Here is a 19,007-nt window from a genome sequence, read left to right as displayed (position 1 = left end):
ATCCATCATTGATCGACACTGGATTACCCGCTACAGAATGAAAGCAATTTAATGCTTGTACATATAAAAATATCTTTGACCTTTCGATGAGTAAAATTTATTAAAACGAGTCTATATACCGAGTAGCTTTCTGAATAAAAATATGCGTATGAAAAATGACTTGTTTTTTTTTTGCGATTTATGTAGAAAATAGTTTAGTAATGTAATCGGCCTGAATTAATATTTTCATGAAATTATGGGAAATTAATAAAATAACGTTTAAATGATATTGTAAATAAGATTGAAATAATATTTCTGTAATATTATGGAAAAATTTAAATAGATGAATTGATACACTATCTTTCGTAATCTCTTTCGTCATATCGTTAATATCGATACGATATCTCTTATAATTTTTTGATACGAATGTCTATGTACATTGTTGATAAATTACTTTCTCACCAATATTCGAATATTAACACTCAACAACATAAAAGATAATTGCTTAAATTATATGGAATATATTAAAATGGAACATAGGTTTATTATGTTTGACTAGTTAATTCGGTAAATGCATCACTGCACATACGTCATGATTTCGGGAGGAAACTTCATGTACGTTAATTATACATAACTGTCTCTAAGCTCATCCTAGGGTAAATACAGTACAAATACGTGGGTAACTGGGAATGTAGGTATGCAGCACATTCTATACGTACATATATGTATGTACCACGATACAAGGGTACGAAGTAACGAGATAACTTTGTAACAATAACGGAAAGTATGTATGTGCGTAGAGTAACGCAAAACGAACAAGCTACACGTTGCAGAAGTGTATTCAGAAAATCACCTTTGTTCGACAAAATATGAAATTACATATTTCTCAGTCACTGCAGTTCGTATTAAATGCAACATAAACTAGAGTGACAGCATTATATCTGCGTAGAGATTAGCAAATTTTAATCGATCTGATCGATTAAAAGATAAGATCGTCAATTATATTACAATAAGACGTAATATCAATAAAATTGATAAATAATCGTTTTGTTGCGAGTTGCAAAAGGTTATAACCTCTGATATCAATTTCGATGTGATTACTTGAGTAACCTATCGAATACTCTTATGTACAGATGAACAGTAAAAACAGATTAAGAGGGCGAAATACACGAAGTACTCCTCCTCTCCTAGTACTCTCCATTACCAAAATTTGTCCTCACCGTGTTTAGCGTCGATATTCGTAAAAATATATTTATAAAAAATTATTACTATTATTCAAACGTACACTTCGTGTATCTCAATGAATGTATCTTCTATTAACAATAAACTGACAATAAAATGCATTTAGCAAAAATACGTTGACATTAAAATCTCTATAAATAAACATAATAAGAATGTCTTTCTTCGTGTGTTTTATAAAATGAGAAAGAAAAACAAATTTTCAATCATTAAAAAGTGTATTGAAAATTTACTACAAATTCTAATTAAATTATCGACATATTGTCGATAATGTAGTTTCCATAGCTTTTAACCTCACCATTGACTAAGCACAGGATATTAGGACGTCACATTAAATGAGATTACACGTTTCATATTCTGAAATACCGACGTCGAAAAAACCAGAATGCTCCTCTCGCCCTCTACAATTTATAACATCGCGTCGATTGTAATTAGTAAGTTCGAACGCGCTCGGTATATTCAAACAAAACTTTAGTTAGTGCTTGATTAAATATACTTCTGGTTACTGAATTTATTTATCTGAACGTGAACTACTATTGCATGAACAAGAACTCGTAAGCAGTAAGGACATAAGGGTAATTATTTACAAAGCAGACAACTTCACCGGTTTCAATAACCTTAAAATATATTGTCAAGGTCAATATCCTGAACAACCTTTTTTACATGTTACCGTCGCTCGACTGTATTCTCTGAGATATTCGCAAATGTTTTTATTACGACGACAGTATAAGTTTGGTAATCGAACAATCGCTTTTTTCAATATCATGATTAAAGTGCTCTTAATTTCGAATAACGATAATATAACATAAAGCTTAACATACAAATTGACCAAGACTAACTGAACTTTTGTTTGAATTAATAGATCACGTTCAAACAAACTAATTACAACCGTCGCGCCGCGATGTTATAAATAGAACACTCAGATCATTTCCGTGGTCGGTATTTCAGAACGTGAAACACGATATCTTATACCGATAGTACTCTCATTTAATATCGCGTCTATTTTGTACTTAATCAATGGTTATGGTCACAGACAAGAACCAATCGATACTGTCATGTGCGATATTATCCTCATCCAAATACTATCGGTAAACAGTAAGAAAATAAAATAAACAACGTGCATGAATGTTAACATGTTTAAAGGGGCCACAGAAGAAATTTAGAAAAATTAATATTGTTAAAATTATTCGTAATTTTAATATCATATTATTAACAATTTATAGAGTTATCTCACTATTTAAACAATTTGTTCTTACAAACATTACTATTACATTTATCATATACAAAATGCATCACATTTATGAATTGCAAACAGCTTTACAATACTAAGAAGCTTTACAATAGCTTCTTTCCTATTCTTTATTTCTCTGGATCGATAATAATTTTCCGTATTTCTTATACATAATTCTTTATGTATAAAGTTTATGAAATTCAAATAAATGTTCGAGTTCCAAGCTAATTTTTTAAACAATCTTACTACACCGTCGATTGTTGTTAAAACGATATAACATCGAGGTTATTGAGCTTCTAACCATCACAGTTGATACGATGAATTGCATGTATGTCATCGACAAGAGCGCAGACTCGAGGAGGGCGCGAACGTCTCGGTCAGAAAAGTGAGAGACCACGGGACTAAACGGAACGAAACGGTGTTGCTAAATATACTACGCGGAGGCACGCGATTCTCTTTACGGCTGGGGACTGCAGGATGGTCATCAACATCCGAAGCCACAGACATTATCTTCGGTAGTGATTTTGTTGTCCTTGTTTCGTTGGTAGGTTTCTCGGTAGTGGAAAATCGCACACGTAGACAAAGTGAGTCGTGGCGTATCAAACGTATTGAGATACCGACCGGTCTCGAAAGAAATCTCTTGTTAGTTTTGCGATTCCTCGGGGGTGAAGATTTCTCGAGGACGGTTCTATATGTGTTTAGGTTTTCTGCCGATGCCGTCTTGTGGTAACCGGCTGTATTACAGGTAAATTAGATAAATTTGAATTTTTTGGATAATTCGTAATTTTTATCGATACAGTAGGTGACTTAGAATTACTCGTTATATTAATAACGATGTTCCAAATGATCTCGTTATTGAATGTATAGTGATGGTGATGGTGATAGAAGGTGTGATTGCGCAAGTAGTTGCTTTTTTCCTATGAGAAGTGATAATTTTACGTAATTATTAGACTGCGGCTGTTTATGCATTTATAGAAAGTTTAAACCTATAAAAATATACAGAATGCTCGTAATATGCAAAAATCTATAACTATAATAAAATATATAAGTGTATATAATGAAATAAAAATATAATATTTGAAGAAAGTGAAACAAATTTCTTTTTAAACGTCTGTTTCTTGAAACAAACTTCCATTACTTTAATTATTGGTATCCATGAAGATACGATAAGTTTACATATACACGCACAGTTTAACAATAGTTGATAAACGCAATAACGTTTCGCGTTTTCGACTGTTGCATTGTTTGTACAACATCGTAATAGCAACTGCAATACTAAATTATCTTCGATTTATTTGTAACTGGTATTACGTGTTCATAGAAGATGAACATAAAAGTCTCGCACGTGTATAAATGTTTATTTTGTAATTAGTTCGTTACAAACTAAATTAGCACAGAATCAACGTCACTGTTGTCTTTTATTCTTAGAACTACGTTAACAAACAGGGAAAGCATAAACGTTCAAATTAACATATCGTTTAAAGTTACTACGTGACCAATTGTATCACCGAATTTCACCAGATCAAATCCGATAGATTTTTTCCCTATTTCACAATTAGTTCACTGTTATTTAGCTCTATTCACTAACAGTGTTTGCATGTGTGCAATAACTCCAATAATTAGACATATTCTTTTTTCTCAAATCGATAAGAATTTATAAATACATTTTCATAACTTTTAATTTTTAAATACGTTTGTCTCATTATCTTCAGAAATTACTCGATTGCGCTTAATCTATATTACACGTAAAATATCGTACTTTTTATATTAACAACTAGATCAGGTGATGTTTATGCAAATTTATATTTTTTACGAACTAAATAAAAAACGCAAAATCCAAATAGAGATTCGTTTCATTCTCAAATATTATCATTAAACTGCGAATTTTTATGCATATTCATTTGTTTACTAAGACAATCGTACCAGAGATTTAATTCGCCTACTAAATATTATAACTATTACACTAAATTATTATTTTATACATTTTTATATATTACGTGCATTACGTGCATTTTTAAAGCTAGAAATTTTTTCATTCATAAATACTCGTAATCAAACGGTAATAAACGTTTCGGTAATCCCTTTTGTCGTAGTAAAGTCAAGGTCAGCTTGAGTTCGTTGAAATCGCTATTTTTTTCATCGCATTGTAAGGACTATATCAAGGCGAACTCTGATAAAATATTATTTTCACGTTTTCCAATTTTTCATAAACGCGTCACGATTCGCGTAACGATCTATTATGACGATAACTACAACGTAATTTCGACATTTCTTATATCTTTACATATTACGTTCATTTAAGCGCATTTTTACAAATTTAAAGTTTACAATAAACGCATAATGTCCAGTAATGACCATACTGTAATTCTTGTACGATAAACTAACTTGGTTTGAACTGAACAAACGCTATGATATGACGTAAGAACAGGCTTGAAAGAGCGTGACAACGAAACAATGACGAATCCCAAGAATCGTTTGGACAGCCCTTCTCAACGATCCCGTTTAATGGATTAGGGGAAGAAATCGTAGCTCGGTGAACGCGTGCTTCATAGAATTTTTCGATCAATAGTCGACGCACTTTGCCAGTCGGCGCGCCGCGTGCTTCGTAAATACGACGACCGAGGATTGCGTTTCGTTCGAGCGTATTATGTGTCATATACTTACCAGTGTGCAGCTCGCACTTACACTCGCGAATACGTCCACGTAAAGATCGTATTTCATCGTAGAACGCGCAGCTGTAATTTCGTTCGTTAATCTGCGTTGGGCAGCAACTCAAGCGAACAAAAATGCCACTTGGCATTTTTTTTTTTATTCCCAACGTGCTTATGTAACGGTTTTAATTCGACGATAGAGAGTACACTGTAAACAGGGTAGAATTAAGACGGGAATAAAATCGTGATGTATGAAATTGCGAGCGAAAAGAAAAGGAAAGAGAAATAAGAAATAAGACAGAAATAAAACCGAAGCGTTTCGATGTTTTATCGAAAGAACGATTTGGTATATGTATATTCGCCTGCTGTTCGGCGTCGAAGATAGTTTGAGAATATAAAACAAATTAGATTTTTCTACATTCGACAGACATGAATATCCAGAAGCCTGAGGGTCTTTTGTCGGTGGTTTTACCAATTGAACTTGCGTCATCGCCGAGTTCGCGGCAGCTCATTATAAGTCAGGACCAACAGGTGTGTTCGACACAAATAACGTAGCTTTATTCTTTCGTTCTTCTGTTTCTTTGTGTTTTCTCACACTACATGTATATATATTTAGCTACGTTTAATAGCATGTGGTTTCCAAGACTCTTTTAACTCGCTAGATTAACATCTAAGACATAAGGTCTAGCTATTAAAGCAGACACTCTGCAATTACGAGTAATTTGTACTTAACGCTTCAGTTAATCTCGATAAGATAAGTTCACGTGCTTTGTTTTAAAAATGTGTACGATATTAATATCGTAGTGTGATGATTTTTTATTTTAATCTTTGTTTTGTAGATGATAGGTATATGCTTAGATACCGACATTGATTTCAGATAAGCGATAGGAGTAACAAGCGAGTAGTACATATTGAGTTTCAACGTAGAATATACAATAGTTGTTTTAAATTACACTAAAAGTCATATATTATATACGCAATATTTACAAGTGGTTATATGCGAAATATTTTTCGTTTAATTAACAAATTCTTTATTTGTCTTAAAATTCGAGCAACACGTTTCCCGCAAGTATTTGCTTCCAAACAAGCTTAACTTTTTCATGAACAACATTAACTGTGTGTGCACATAAGACTAAAAAATAATAAAGTGCGATTGGACAAGGGGTAAATCCTGAAAATACGATTGCAGTGGTATTTGTTGAATATACCTGATGATAATACTAGAGAATATAATAGAAACAGTGACTGATCTGATGAGTAATACGCTATATTGGTTTGTGTAATCCATAAGATGATTCTTATTGATAGATACCATCTTCCTTCAGTTGTGGCGTATCAGACCTACGATAATATTATTACGAGCTTACCGCTTGTTCGTGCAGATGATTCGTGCAGAAATCATGTATGTTGGCCCAGCCTAATTTAGGAAGTACAGCGTATACGATTTATGAAGAATAAATTTGAAGACCATACTGAAGAGAGATCATAACAAGATATTACATTCTACGGCAATTGAAATTCTATTTAATTGAAATTAAAATTAATCTTGAAAGTTAAATTTAAAATTAAAAAAAGTAATGTAGAGAAGAGTAACTTAAGAAGCGAGTAATATTTAGCGATAGAACTTATCTGGGAAATTTGGTAAATATAATGGAATTTGTGGCATTCTTCAACGATGGAGGAGAGAGAGAGGGAGAGAGGGAGAGAGAGAGAGAGAGAAAGGAAGCTTCTTTTTTCTAATCAATTAAATAATCAATTAAATTTACTAATACGATAACGTAATAATAGAAATATTATTAATAGCATTCGTAATTACAATACGATGAAATTCATATACATGTATATAATTACTATAATAATAGAAAAAATATTATAATAGAATCATCGATCCATCCATTTCACTGTACAACAATAACATGCATTTAAAAATTATAAAATTACTCGTAGGCAAATATATTTAATGTCATGTCGTATATTTAATGTTATAATTAATGTCGTGTCCAAAAATCGTACTTAAACATACATACGCATGATTCGATTCGTACATATACTTTTATCGCTCATCTGGCTCATTGTTTTGTCTTTTGAAATGCAGCAAATCTATCTTGCTATTTCGTTTAGAAGAAAGAAAGCCGTTTAGCTGTTTTATCTTTCAAACGATATTATTTAAATGGTAAAAATAATCTATGAGGAAATCTGTTGGAAAGAAAAATGACATAACACATATCGAACGCTTGTGATTTTACTAGGAAGAAGAGGCGTCGGATTGTCCGCTTTTAACTCCTAGCCCACCGGCCACTCAACCGAACAATGCCTTGGAAATCAACACCATTTTCGCTTCCTCGGAAGGAAAACCCGTGGAATCGATTCCTCCACCGACGCTTGAAAATATTAACAAGGAGGATGGGCTTAACGAGTTCATGAATATAGTGAACAGCTCGAGTAGAGCACTGAACGATGGTAGGTTTCTGTTGGTAATTGGCATATTTTCGGTATAATCGTACAATTAACAATATTAATCGCATGTGTTTCGTGTTTTACTATGACATTATCTGTATCGAGTTGTAATCTCTCGTATCTTAAGACTAGAATCAATTCGGGAATTTTTTACCGTTTTGGTTGTTCCCGTTTTGTGATAGACGATTTGTTAACGTTAAACACGGTCTAATTCGGTTAGATAATAATAATTCATTTTTATGATTCAATAATTCATTTTTATTGCTTCTGTAATTAACGAAGCGTTTCTTTTATCGAAGTATTGAATGTACTATGAATCTGTTATGAATGTATTATAAATATACTATGGATGTAATTATATAAAAAAATGAATAATTAGTCGCTTCGCATATAATTTTCGAAAGATGAAATAATTGATGTATCTAATCTTGTATTACGAAGAGCTTTAAATGGTTATAATGAAAGTTTATCTTAATATAGCGTATAAGCGAAATTTTTTTTTTTCCTTTTAAAATAAAGCAAGATCTATACATAATCTTAACGTCATAATCTATTAAAAGATACACTTATGGCTTTTTGTACGCGTAATATTTGAACAAATATATGAAAAACCATCGGCTAACAAAGTCCAAGGACCAATATAGTTGATGAGAGAGAAGAAAGAAAGATCGGTCGTAATTCATTCGAAGTTCCAGTGTCTATGGTAAATTAACGCTAAATGAAAAGAATAAAATTACAAAATTGTTATTTAAGCAATTTTATTTCCTCTCGTATTCGAACAGGATTATTTCTATAAAAAAAAAAAACAATTAACATGCAACGTTGTGTATTATACTTAAATCGCATGACTACGATCATCGAAATAATACTGTCTTAAGCATTTTACGATTAATTTAGGCACACTAAACGTCCAACACTCGAATTGATCAAAAATAATATATCACGATCGAAATTAATAAAATTGAAAGAATCTCTCCACTTTGATAAATTAAAAATTTAGCTTTCAGTATTTGAAGTAGTATCGGAATAAAATGCTCGTGTCAGAGAGGAATAAAAATAGACTGATAAAACCAACGCATTCTGTCTTTCCGAACTCAATATTCAAAAAATCGTTAGAAAGCACGTGGGTGGTAGATATTTTGGTTATGAAGTTCAGGCCTAGAATTTCTAATTTCGAACAGACTTCGTACAAGAATTACGTTCACCTCGTTTTCCAAAGTTTGAACGCTAATTTGTCGATCTGATGCATTTGATTTATTTCTCTCAACAACCGCTGAATAATATTACCGAACTGAAAAATCTAAACAGCTTTCCGTGTCACTTTGATTTGTATACCCATTTTTTATGTCTGTGCATTTTTCATTCTAGTGGTTGTTTCAAATCAATCTTTACAGCATTGTACAGATAATTTATCGATTTTTCAAGCCCGTTTAGTTTGCTTATGATAGTTAGTGTAATAAAATCGTTTATACCATTTAATAACTTTGGACAGAGTATTCGGTTTAATCAAAGACTTGCTGCCTTCTTTGAACATTTTTATGATTTCAGAAATATTGTCGGAGATTAGATATAGCAATTTCTACGAAATAAATACGCATTACACGTATATCGTCTACGTTCAATTCGTCGAAATATCTTTTAGGAACAAATATTTATTCCTCGCTGTTGTTTAAAAATAGATGATCTTCGCGAAAATGTTCCCCGCCAATTAGGGTCGATGATGATGTTTCCGTCTTTTTAATTTCTACACGTGGAGGAAATTATAATTCTCGCCTCTCGTTGCTTTTTTCGCTATAAATACTCTAATCAATCATTTACAACGCGATATCGTTCAATCACTCGGCAGCAGAAAAATCCAATGAAAAATATTAGGAATTTTAAGCAAACATATGTTTTGTTCTTTGGCTTCTTAATATATTCGTACCTTTTGTTCTTGCGAGTAAAACCATACGATTATTTTTAACAAAATTAAGTTCACTTTTATTCAGATAGAGTCACGATTTACAGCTATACACGTAGGTACTTATTTATCCTAATAATTTTTCAATATTATATTACTTCATTTTTATTATTTTCACCTCACTGTAATTATCACCTGTGTAATAATATATTTAACTACACGCTATTCCTCGGCAGTCGTTTCTTCGAAGAACAAATTTCGTTTTCGATTCTCGTAAAAACCACTAGAAGCAAAAATCACGAATCCTATGCTACACGACCATGGAGAAAGGCAACATGTTTTAAATGGTGAATTTGTGGCAAATCGATATACCTTTTACAGTTTCAGCCGCCGACACTTCAAAATCAGCGATTCTCGATATTTTATACTTCACGTACTTTCTGTATATTTGTACAAGAATGGCATATATAGATAGAACAATGTGAATAAAATAAAACATCAAACAGTACTCGTACGTATATACACATTAAATTACGCGCGTTTAAATCACATACATTCGTAAATAGAAAAATAATATAAACATTTAAGAAATCTTATAAAGTTATAAAACGTTTAATAAACAGCTAATACAACGATTGCAACGTACTTTGAAAACATTTTCCGCGTGTCTCTGGTTGAAAACCGGTCTTAAACGATACTACTTGACAATATATATATATCGATTTCTTTGTATCAATTACGTTTCTAACGCAATTTTTTCTAACGCAATACAATATTACACCTTGGCCACGTCTTTGCGCTATCAGGACGCACATCGTTCACGACTAGTCAAACGTAGAAAATACTCGTTTCACGCTTTTCCGCGGTTACTGTCTAGTGAAATTGAACGAAATCATTGCCGGCTCTCCCCTATCAAGCAACGCGAAACGCGTAAGTACTTAGATGCTTGTCACTCTCGAGGATCTTATATAATGGCCCCGTTGATATACACGGCACTTAAGCCGACGATAAAATGTCTTTAACGGGATCCGGTTTCAATTGAAGCGATAAATTAATCGTAACGAAGTCTGGCCGTAACAATAGCCGAGGATCGACGCGTGCTTTGACGTCGATTCTGTCCGGTCGACGAACAGCGATCGTCGATGATTGGATCATCTCAGACAATTACGAAACTCAAAGCCGCGAAGCTTTTCAATTTCGATACGGGATCCAGGTCGGGCGCACGCGATCGGTCGACAGAAGACAACTTTTCCTTTTTTTTTTTTTTTTTGAAGATCGTGAATTAATTGCAGAACCAAGTTCGCGGGATCCGATGGTGGAATCGACGACCAGCGGAAGCAGCAGCGACACAAACGAACCCGTTTGTGCACAGCTATTGACGCAATTGAACACAGCCTATCAACATCTTGCACCCGATGCTCAAGCACTGGTAAGCAGCGTTTTATGGAAATTTACTTACTCGTGAAATTTTTTCGCAGCGTCCATGAAAGACAGTGTACCGCGAGATGAACTTGACAGAACAGATATAGCGTGTTCGTGAAAAAGCGTAGGCGTTGTTATTCTTGTCCAATTGTGTAGAGTCTAGACGTTACGTGTCTGTAACACCTAAAATGGATATTTACATACGGTGTATATGTGGCTTTCAGTGAATTAGAAATTATTTATTTAAGAAATTATATTATTATCGTAATATTGTTATTTGCTTAAAGAATCGTATTATCGATATTGTTGTTTACATTTACGAAGATGTATTAATAGTATTGTTTAAGTTTAAGAATAGATGTTGGAACATGATTTCAGGTTTGATTTTGTCAAATTTGATACTGTATACGAGCGTTGGTGCGATAGACCTATTTCGCTATATTTGTTCTATCAGCGATACCACTGTTGACATACTTATACGTACAATAATTATCTACGATATTTCCTTTTTCTTTCTAACTCTCTGTTAGTTCGGCGAATACCTTTCTCTCGTATCAGTACGTGCTTTAATAATTCTCAATTTAAGGAAAGCTGTTTCATAACAGCTATATTCGCGTGTTATATGATATTTATATTTTCGAATTTCCATTGACGGGAAGCAAGTTCGTTACGTGAAAGGATCTATTGAAGTATCTCGCGTATCGCTCGGTACACGGAAAGATGAACGTGATGAAATGCAACGTCGAGCCAGCAGAGAGTTAATTATATTACCGCAATACATATACGTTGCGGCCGACTGTGTACTCTTACGCTTTTTGCATATTTATGGATTGCACAGTGTAATAAACCGTTTTGTTTCTTTACATCCTCGCTGTGAATAATTTGGATAGCGTAGCTGCGTTATCTAATAAATGTCCTCGATAAAAATCGTGCGAAATCATCGTTACTGGCTTATTGTCATTTGTAAGGTCCACGTAATAACGTCTAACAGGAGAATTGCGTACGATTGTTCGTCATTTGGTAACTTTTATGACTTTGTTTATTCGCTTTTGTGCAATGCACGCTTTGTTTTGGCCACGGCCGATCACCTGTTCTATCTTTGTTCTAATTATGCCAAGTTCAATTTCATCTGCGCGTCTCGTACTTTTATTTTATTTTTGCTACACGTCACTGTATTTGTCTTCGCCGCATCGGCTCGTCATTAAACACTCTTTCATTCATCGATCGCAACTTCTGCTCCATTCACCATACAAATATTATTGGATCAATAATTTTTAATCGTCGTATCGTATATCAATATCGTAGATCATGAGATTATAGGATTATCAGTGAGTTGTTATACATATGAATTGGTAAAGAAATTTGAACATATCTTAATATCGTGTGTTATAATAATAAGATTCTAATAGCTGTCACATTTATTCCTGAAAATCCAATTTATTATATATATATATGTGTGTGTGTGAAGATTTATAAGAGTCTTTAAATATTTATTCCTTGAGCAACTGTCTTGCGAATGACAAATACGAAAGTTTGTTTTTTATGAAATATATGTGCAGTTCTTGTATTTTTTCTTTAAACGAGACACATAAAGAATGTATAAGAACATCGCAGAATATTACATAGAAAATTTGTCTTTCTCATTTCTTAGACGATTTTCATGGATTTTGATTCTCCTTGTGCATCTTAAGCTTCCTAAGCTAATCAACTGCGCATTTTAAAATAATCGCCCGCCTCTTGTTATATGCACACATAAACACATTTTTTGTTTAACTAACTGAGTTACCATAAGGATTACTTTAAAAACTTAAGAATTCTAAATGCTCCACTATCGTTATAAAGATTATTTTTCTAATTAAACATTTCTAGTCGCGCCATTATTTTATTTATCAAAAGTTTAATCTTCATAATACAACGAAATACCCAGTCCAGAAGAAGATTATTGAAAGACAAGATACGAATGAATAAATAAAGGAGAAACTGTGATACACGTAGAAAGGTGTAAATCTTGAACCTTACTAAATTGTTTGCCATCCACGGTAGGATTATGATTATGCATACCATAAGCGACAGAGTCTATAGTTGGTGAAACCGATACCGTAAGCCCTTTAATGAACTTTTAAGCGATGTGAAAATCGACACTCTTCTTTACTGAATGGTCGATATCGAGCGTCTCACGCAAAAGGGAAATTGACCTATTTAGATTCTTTTCATTCAAGCTCACCCTTCTATGTGTATATTCTTTCAACGTTTCGTTTAATCGAATATTTATACGGCGTTTATAACAATAGTATACCTGGTTTATTGACTTATTCTTTTTATAGGATCCTCTATGGTTCTTATGAAATTGTTATAGAAGCATTTATGACGTTGCAAGAATTTATAGGCAAGCAGAAAAGCTACCGTGAAAATGAAAAATAACGCACTCTCCAGGTGTTGCATAAAGCATTTAGATTATGTAATTTCTCAGAAAATATCGTATATTTAACCACTGTCGCTGGTCGCTTGATCCGCGTTTATTTATCAGAGTATCGCAAATATTAAAAAATATTGTCTTTAAAAAAGAACTTTGTCAGGATTTCATACATGACGGATTTGTTATAATTTCGTATCAATTAAAATTCTATTCGTCGGATAATTTCATATTTTCTCTTTGAATATTGACGTGCAAGTTTTGTATTCGGCATACTTTGGTCAATTTGGCACATAAAAACACTAGTTTGCCAAACGTTGTTAACGCAATATGTTTGTCGCAATATGTCCATTTGCGTTCGATAAATCTTAAAGAAAAAGAAAGTGTATATCGTACGAAAAACACGTACGATATCTGTAACGACGTATGTTGACGCGTAATAATTCAGCCCGATGCTAGCAAGATTCTAAGATTCTATCGATTAGTGTCGTATATGTAATTGCTCGAGACATTGTTGACACATTAATTGTCCCATTTCCGACTGAAAACCAATTCATCAAGACGTTGCATTAGCTCTGGCACGTCTGATATATTCAAAGACTCGCTATTATAGAAACAAACTATTTAAAGAACCTATGATATACTCCTTGGAGTAATCGAAAATTTAGGATCCTTGACATTGTCATATGATGTTAGATAAGTTTGGCATACGCAACGTTTTCGCGTTATGAATACTAGGAACCGCAGAAGATTCACACATACGGAACAGCGTTTGCAATAAATAAATTGCACGCTTTTAGCGACGTAAAAGCTTTTTACGAAAAATTCAAGATCATAATCGATTTCAATGGAATTACGATACATAAGCTATATCAACGTTACGTTTTAATCAGCGATATAAAAGATCCTTAGATCCTTTTAGAAAGTTGTACGCAATATTTACGAAACACCAATAAAATCTGTATTTTCCTATTTTTCTGTACAACTTTTTAAGCGATTTCTACTCAGAAACAGCTCGATCAAGGTACAAATATCGCAAAATAATAATTAAAAGCTACGTGTTTTATTTTTATACGTACATGTTCGTCAATGTTATCGTTCCAAACAAATATACGTGTCACTTCCCTCAGGGTCAATAGTAATTTTGAAATTTATGCTCCGGTGAATGGCAAATCTAAAACAAAGAGACCGTCGATAGGAATATACAAAACACTTCAGAATGACCCAGATCGTTGCCTTGGCACGATGCTAGTTGCATTTCGATATCGATGTACAATTACGCTAATGGCGATGTTACAGCCAACCAAAACAGAACTGGTATCGCTCTGTTGGTCAATTTGGTCGTTTGGCCGTGGTGGAGGGAATCGTGGCGACTACCTGTGTCTATCCCATGTCACTAATCGCTTGCCTGCTTTCTAACACCCTTAAGAACCTAGACTGTAACTGTTTAGTTTTACAATCAGGAGAATGGAGGAAAACCACCATTGGTCGGGATACAGCTGATGGTACCGAAGCCGTCGAAGGATTATCGCTTCATGAAATGGAACTGGCCACTCATAAGGAAAACTTGCTTCTGGTCTCTGATGTCGGTGCTGGCTGCATGCGTAGCGCTCGTCATTGGTGTAATCGTCACAATGCCGAAGAAGTACGTATGTATACATATATATATACATACATATACGAAGAACAGGAGGCAAAAATATGACAAGACCGTTTCTCTTAATTAGCGAAATACCGCGACTATCTTTTTTCTCGAATTTTTTAAGACTGAACTGTTGTAATTTATTAAAGGAAGTGAGTTAATGTTAGAATTCGTGGTGCTCTTTTTTTTTTAGTTTAATTCCTTTTAATATTCATTCTCCTCTTAATTCTTATCTATAAATTTCTAATTAACTCCGTAGCTTTGCGGTTCGTGGCCATCGTGGATATTTAAGTAGCTTTTTATTCGTACAAACGTTTGTTTAAAGCTTCTGTCGAATTCATAGGTGTACATTTCTTTTAAATGGCTGGAAATTCTATAAAGTTTTGTAGACGATTAAGGATATGATTAGTACTATAACTATAGTAAAAGCGTATTTCGATTGTCAGTAATTGAGGACACAAAATATTTTTTATCCAGACTAAGAAATATGTATACATATGTATGTATGTAGCATGCATTTTCTACTTGTCCACCTCTGCATGAATATAGGTCTCGATACTCGATTATTTCATTTATTCGCGAACATATTGCCTTACTAAAAAGTGAGATAATCATAGTAGTCTGTAAAAAGTCGTTTTATATTTCCACAGGTGCGACCCTCCAGTTCAGTGGTGGCAAGGTAGCGTCTTCTACGAAATATTCCCCGCATCGTTCCAAGATTCTTCGAAAGTAGGTGACGGTATCGGGGATCTTCGAGGCATAACGATGCGTTTGGATTATTTAAAGAAATTAGGCGTACGTGGGATCCGCTTAAATTCGATCTTCCCAGCAGCACACTATCCTGAATATTACACAAACATCGAGAACCTGACAGACCTCAATAAAGAATTAGGAACGTTGGATGATTTCGCCGTGCTCGTGCACGAGACTCATCGTCGGAACATGAGCCTCGTTCTAGATCTGCCGCTGTATCCCTTTGTAAAGTCTTTGTATAACGTAACTGTGCCCTCTGAGAAGCCGAATAAAACAGACAAAGCCGTACGTGAGAGAAGAGACGTTACCGAAACGACGATTCTGCGGGAGGTAACACCGACGACACCTTCCATGTCGCTGCAAGCGATTCGCGAAGCACTGTCCTCGATGCCACCTTCTCTGGATACCCCGCAGCGTGATCCTCTCACGGCGAAACACGTGAACAACGTGTTAGAGAACGCCAACGTGACAGGGGCTATAAAAATTTGGTTGCAAAGGGGAGTCGATGGGTTTTACTTGAAAGGACTGGAACATTACGTGGACGAAGGTTCCTTTGCCAGCAGCTTGAAACACTGGAAGTCCATCGTAGGCTCTGAGAGAATACTTATTTGCCACGTGGACGCTTTGAACGCTGCCAAATTGGTTGCAGCGAAAAACTCTATTTTAATGAATATGGATCTTGTGGATGTTACGTTGCGCGTGGCGAATGGCACGAAAGAGATCAAGCGCCAAGTAGAGCATATTACAAAAGGTGTGTTGTTTAAAAAGCCGGGTTATCCTTGGATACACTGGTCCATAGGTGGCGTGGACTTGAAACGAATAGCTTCTACCATTAACGTGAAGAATGCTACCCATGCTATGACTTTGTTAGGGATGATGCTTCCGGGAACGTCCAGTATATTCTATGGTGACGAGGTATAAATTTAGATATAATATGAGTGTACTATCTGTAATATGTAGCGATAAGATGTTTTAAGAAGTCTGGGAACTTGGACAAGCGTATATTATTTCTTAAAAATAACAAAATATATAAAAAAAAACTATAAGGGATAAGTCTCATTCGCGTTGCTTATGGAACAGTTCTACAAATATTGTATGCGTACTTGTACCTTCAGCGACGATTAGACATGACCTTTCTTCACACTCTTGATAATTGAAAAGATATTTTTTGTCGTAATATCAAAATATCGAAAATATTAAAATTTCACTTGTCTTAGCATTCGTATCTTTTGCATCATTTGGCAGCTTCTTTCTGTTCTTAGCTATTAAGACTTTCTTTGTTTTTTAATCACAAAACGACATTAAAATCAATCGTATCTTTTTCTCTGTGATCTTTGTACAATATGATAATGTTTGATAATCTTGGACGATTTTAAACGACGATTTTTACAAATCTGATTAATGTTTAGATAGGTATATTGGACTGTGAATGCAAAGATCATAAGGATCTTGCTCACGTGCACAACTTAGCTCCTATGTATTGGGAGGAAATCGGCGGTCCTGAGAGTAAGTTTACATCCGGCGGTGTCACGGCTTGGCTTCCGGAATCTAGGAAACCGTTGGAGACTAGCTTGACTGGAACCATCGCTAAAATGGCTTCTCTCAGATCGGAAACTACGCCAATCTATGTTAAAGCGGTGCTAAAGGAGAATCAGGTGCTGGCTAACTGTAATATTAGGTAAAATTAATTTTATAATCAAGGTTTTAATGCAATTTTTCAAATTTTATGTCTTATATCCGAGTCAGTTGAATATCGTTGAGTTCGTTCCTTTTGTTCCGTCTATATTATTTGTAAAAAATGATTTTCTACGTGATTTTTTTATAAAGTTATTCAGGAAATTTCAACGAGCGGTGAAATTTACAATGTACTTCTTTAATTATAATTTTACTTAATTTTAATTATAATTCTACTTTTTAATTTACAATGTAATAATCGGTCGTAAACAAATTTTCTAATGTAAAATTCTTTCTTCTCACAGGTATGCAGAAGATGAAATGATCGTGGTAGAACGATGGTATCCACGACGAAACTCTTACGTGTTTTTAGCGAACCTGGGCAACCAAACGCAAACAAAGGATTTGTCTTTCCTTTATTACGGTGGTCATGTGGTAGTCGGGCCATCGTATAGATTAAACAAAGACGTATATTTCAAAGAACTTATCATACCTCCGGGAGAAGCTTTCGTTATAAAGCTTGATAAATGAAGATTTGTTACTGAATTAAAGATCAATGCAACGTTCATTTTATATGTACGATCAAGATTTTAGCGTCTTTGATTAATATGGTCAGCGTGAATTTGTGATATTTTATTTGAACGACATCGTTGACGTTGCGAACGTTGTACAACGAATGTTTAGATATGTTTAGAAAGTTCCTATTAATAAATAAATCGATTAGGAACCACAGTGTCCAACAAAGGAAGAACGATTTGGCGAAAAAATAAATGGGGTATATATGGTATGGAAAGGAAGAAGGAAAAGAAAAGTTTGTACGGTTTCAACGATTACATATACATACACGGGTAAAATGTGCTTAGACACAAAATCAAAAGCTCACGATAAAAATCAAATCCTATATTGTTAACTTTAATCTGGTCGATGATAATGAAGAAGCACAACGAAACGATTGCGCATTTCACATTCCAAAAAAAGACAGATCATTTCACGTTTGCCTGTGTTCATTTTAATGATCAACGTCTAGGACGAGATTACTTCGCTGATTTGTATATCTTTTAATCATTTTGATAATAAAGCCAAAGATGCTTGCGGTTCGATTGATTATATTCTCAGTCATAAGGCGAATTCGATATTAAAGTCGATATACTTCGTATCTCACAGATTACAGGAAATTTATTCGTGTCACTGAGTACGATTTTAAATTTTTAGATCGATCTAAAATATAGCTAATATTTTTATATAACGAATTTTATCGCGTGTAAAGAATTGTTCGCAACGTGTAATTTTCACTTCTTTTATAATCATTTTGGTACTAATCGAGTGATATTTTATCGATGCGTAAATTTAAACGGTGCTGACGCAGGGACAGTCCTTTTTGTATTTTTATTCAACATTATGTGACACGTCATGTGTTCTCGTGACATGAATTTTATAAGTTACACGTGACTTTATGTAAACGTATAATTCGATCGAACATGAATATTCCGATACAAATTTCATAATAGTATGTATTATGAAGGAAATACAATATTTGTTATCTATAGTGTATCCTATGTATTCAAATTTTTACTTTAACAAAGTTCGATTTTGATGTGGATATTAATATTCGAAAATAAAACAGAAAATTTTATCTCATAATTTTT

The 19,007-nt window shown here is 34.0% G+C and overlaps 1 protein-coding gene across 5 annotated transcripts; it reads left to right on the top strand.

Moving 5' to 3' along the window:
- Positions 1 to 1,768: 1,768 nt before the first annotated feature.
- Positions 1,769 to 19,002, top strand: LOC126915408 (maltase A2-like). Of its 5 annotated transcripts, none has more exons than XM_050720070.1 (8): positions 1,769 to 1,793; positions 5,528 to 5,631; positions 7,350 to 7,560; positions 10,750 to 10,886; positions 14,744 to 14,937; positions 15,585 to 16,602; positions 17,097 to 17,365; positions 17,667 to 19,002. In XM_050720070.1, the coding sequence occupies exons 2-8, from the start codon at positions 5,530 to 5,532 to the stop codon at positions 17,890 to 17,892; spliced, it is 2,157 nt and encodes a 718-aa protein (XP_050576027.1). In that variant the 5' UTR covers positions 1,769 to 1,793; positions 5,528 to 5,529; the 3' UTR covers positions 17,893 to 19,002. The 5 variants fall into 5 exon arrangements, with proteins under 5 accessions (XP_050576027.1, XP_050576026.1, XP_050576028.1 ...); XM_050720069.1 differs by lacking the exon at positions 1,769 to 1,793 and adding an exon at positions 2,829 to 2,964; XM_050720071.1 differs by lacking the exon at positions 1,769 to 1,793 and adding an exon at positions 2,829 to 3,194 and having other exon boundaries at positions 14,756 to 14,937.
- Positions 19,003 to 19,007: the final 5 nt, after the last annotated feature.

The sequence above is a fragment of the Bombus affinis genome, chromosome 4, assembly GCF_024516045.1.
Source record: "Bombus affinis isolate iyBomAffi1 chromosome 4, iyBomAffi1.2, whole genome shotgun sequence".
Classification (NCBI taxonomy): domain Eukaryota; kingdom Metazoa; phylum Arthropoda; class Insecta; order Hymenoptera; family Apidae; genus Bombus; species Bombus affinis.
The sequence above is the reverse complement of the archived record's forward strand: the minus strand, read 5'-3'. Positions and strand labels throughout refer to the sequence as shown.

Bases quoted from the DNA above. Each gene is read 5' to 3' on its own strand.
- LOC126915408 (XM_050720070.1), top strand. From the start codon at position 5,530: ATGAATATCCAGAAGCCTGAGGGTCTTTTGTCGGTGGTTTTACCAATT. The intron at 7,561-10,749 runs GTAGGTTTCTGT...AATTAATTGCAG, and splicing joins GAGTAGAGCACTGAACGATG to AACCAAGTTCGCGGGATCCG. The intron at 16,603-17,096 runs GTATAAATTTAG...ATTAATGTTTAG, and splicing joins GTATATTCTATGGTGACGAG to ATAGGTATATTGGACTGTGA.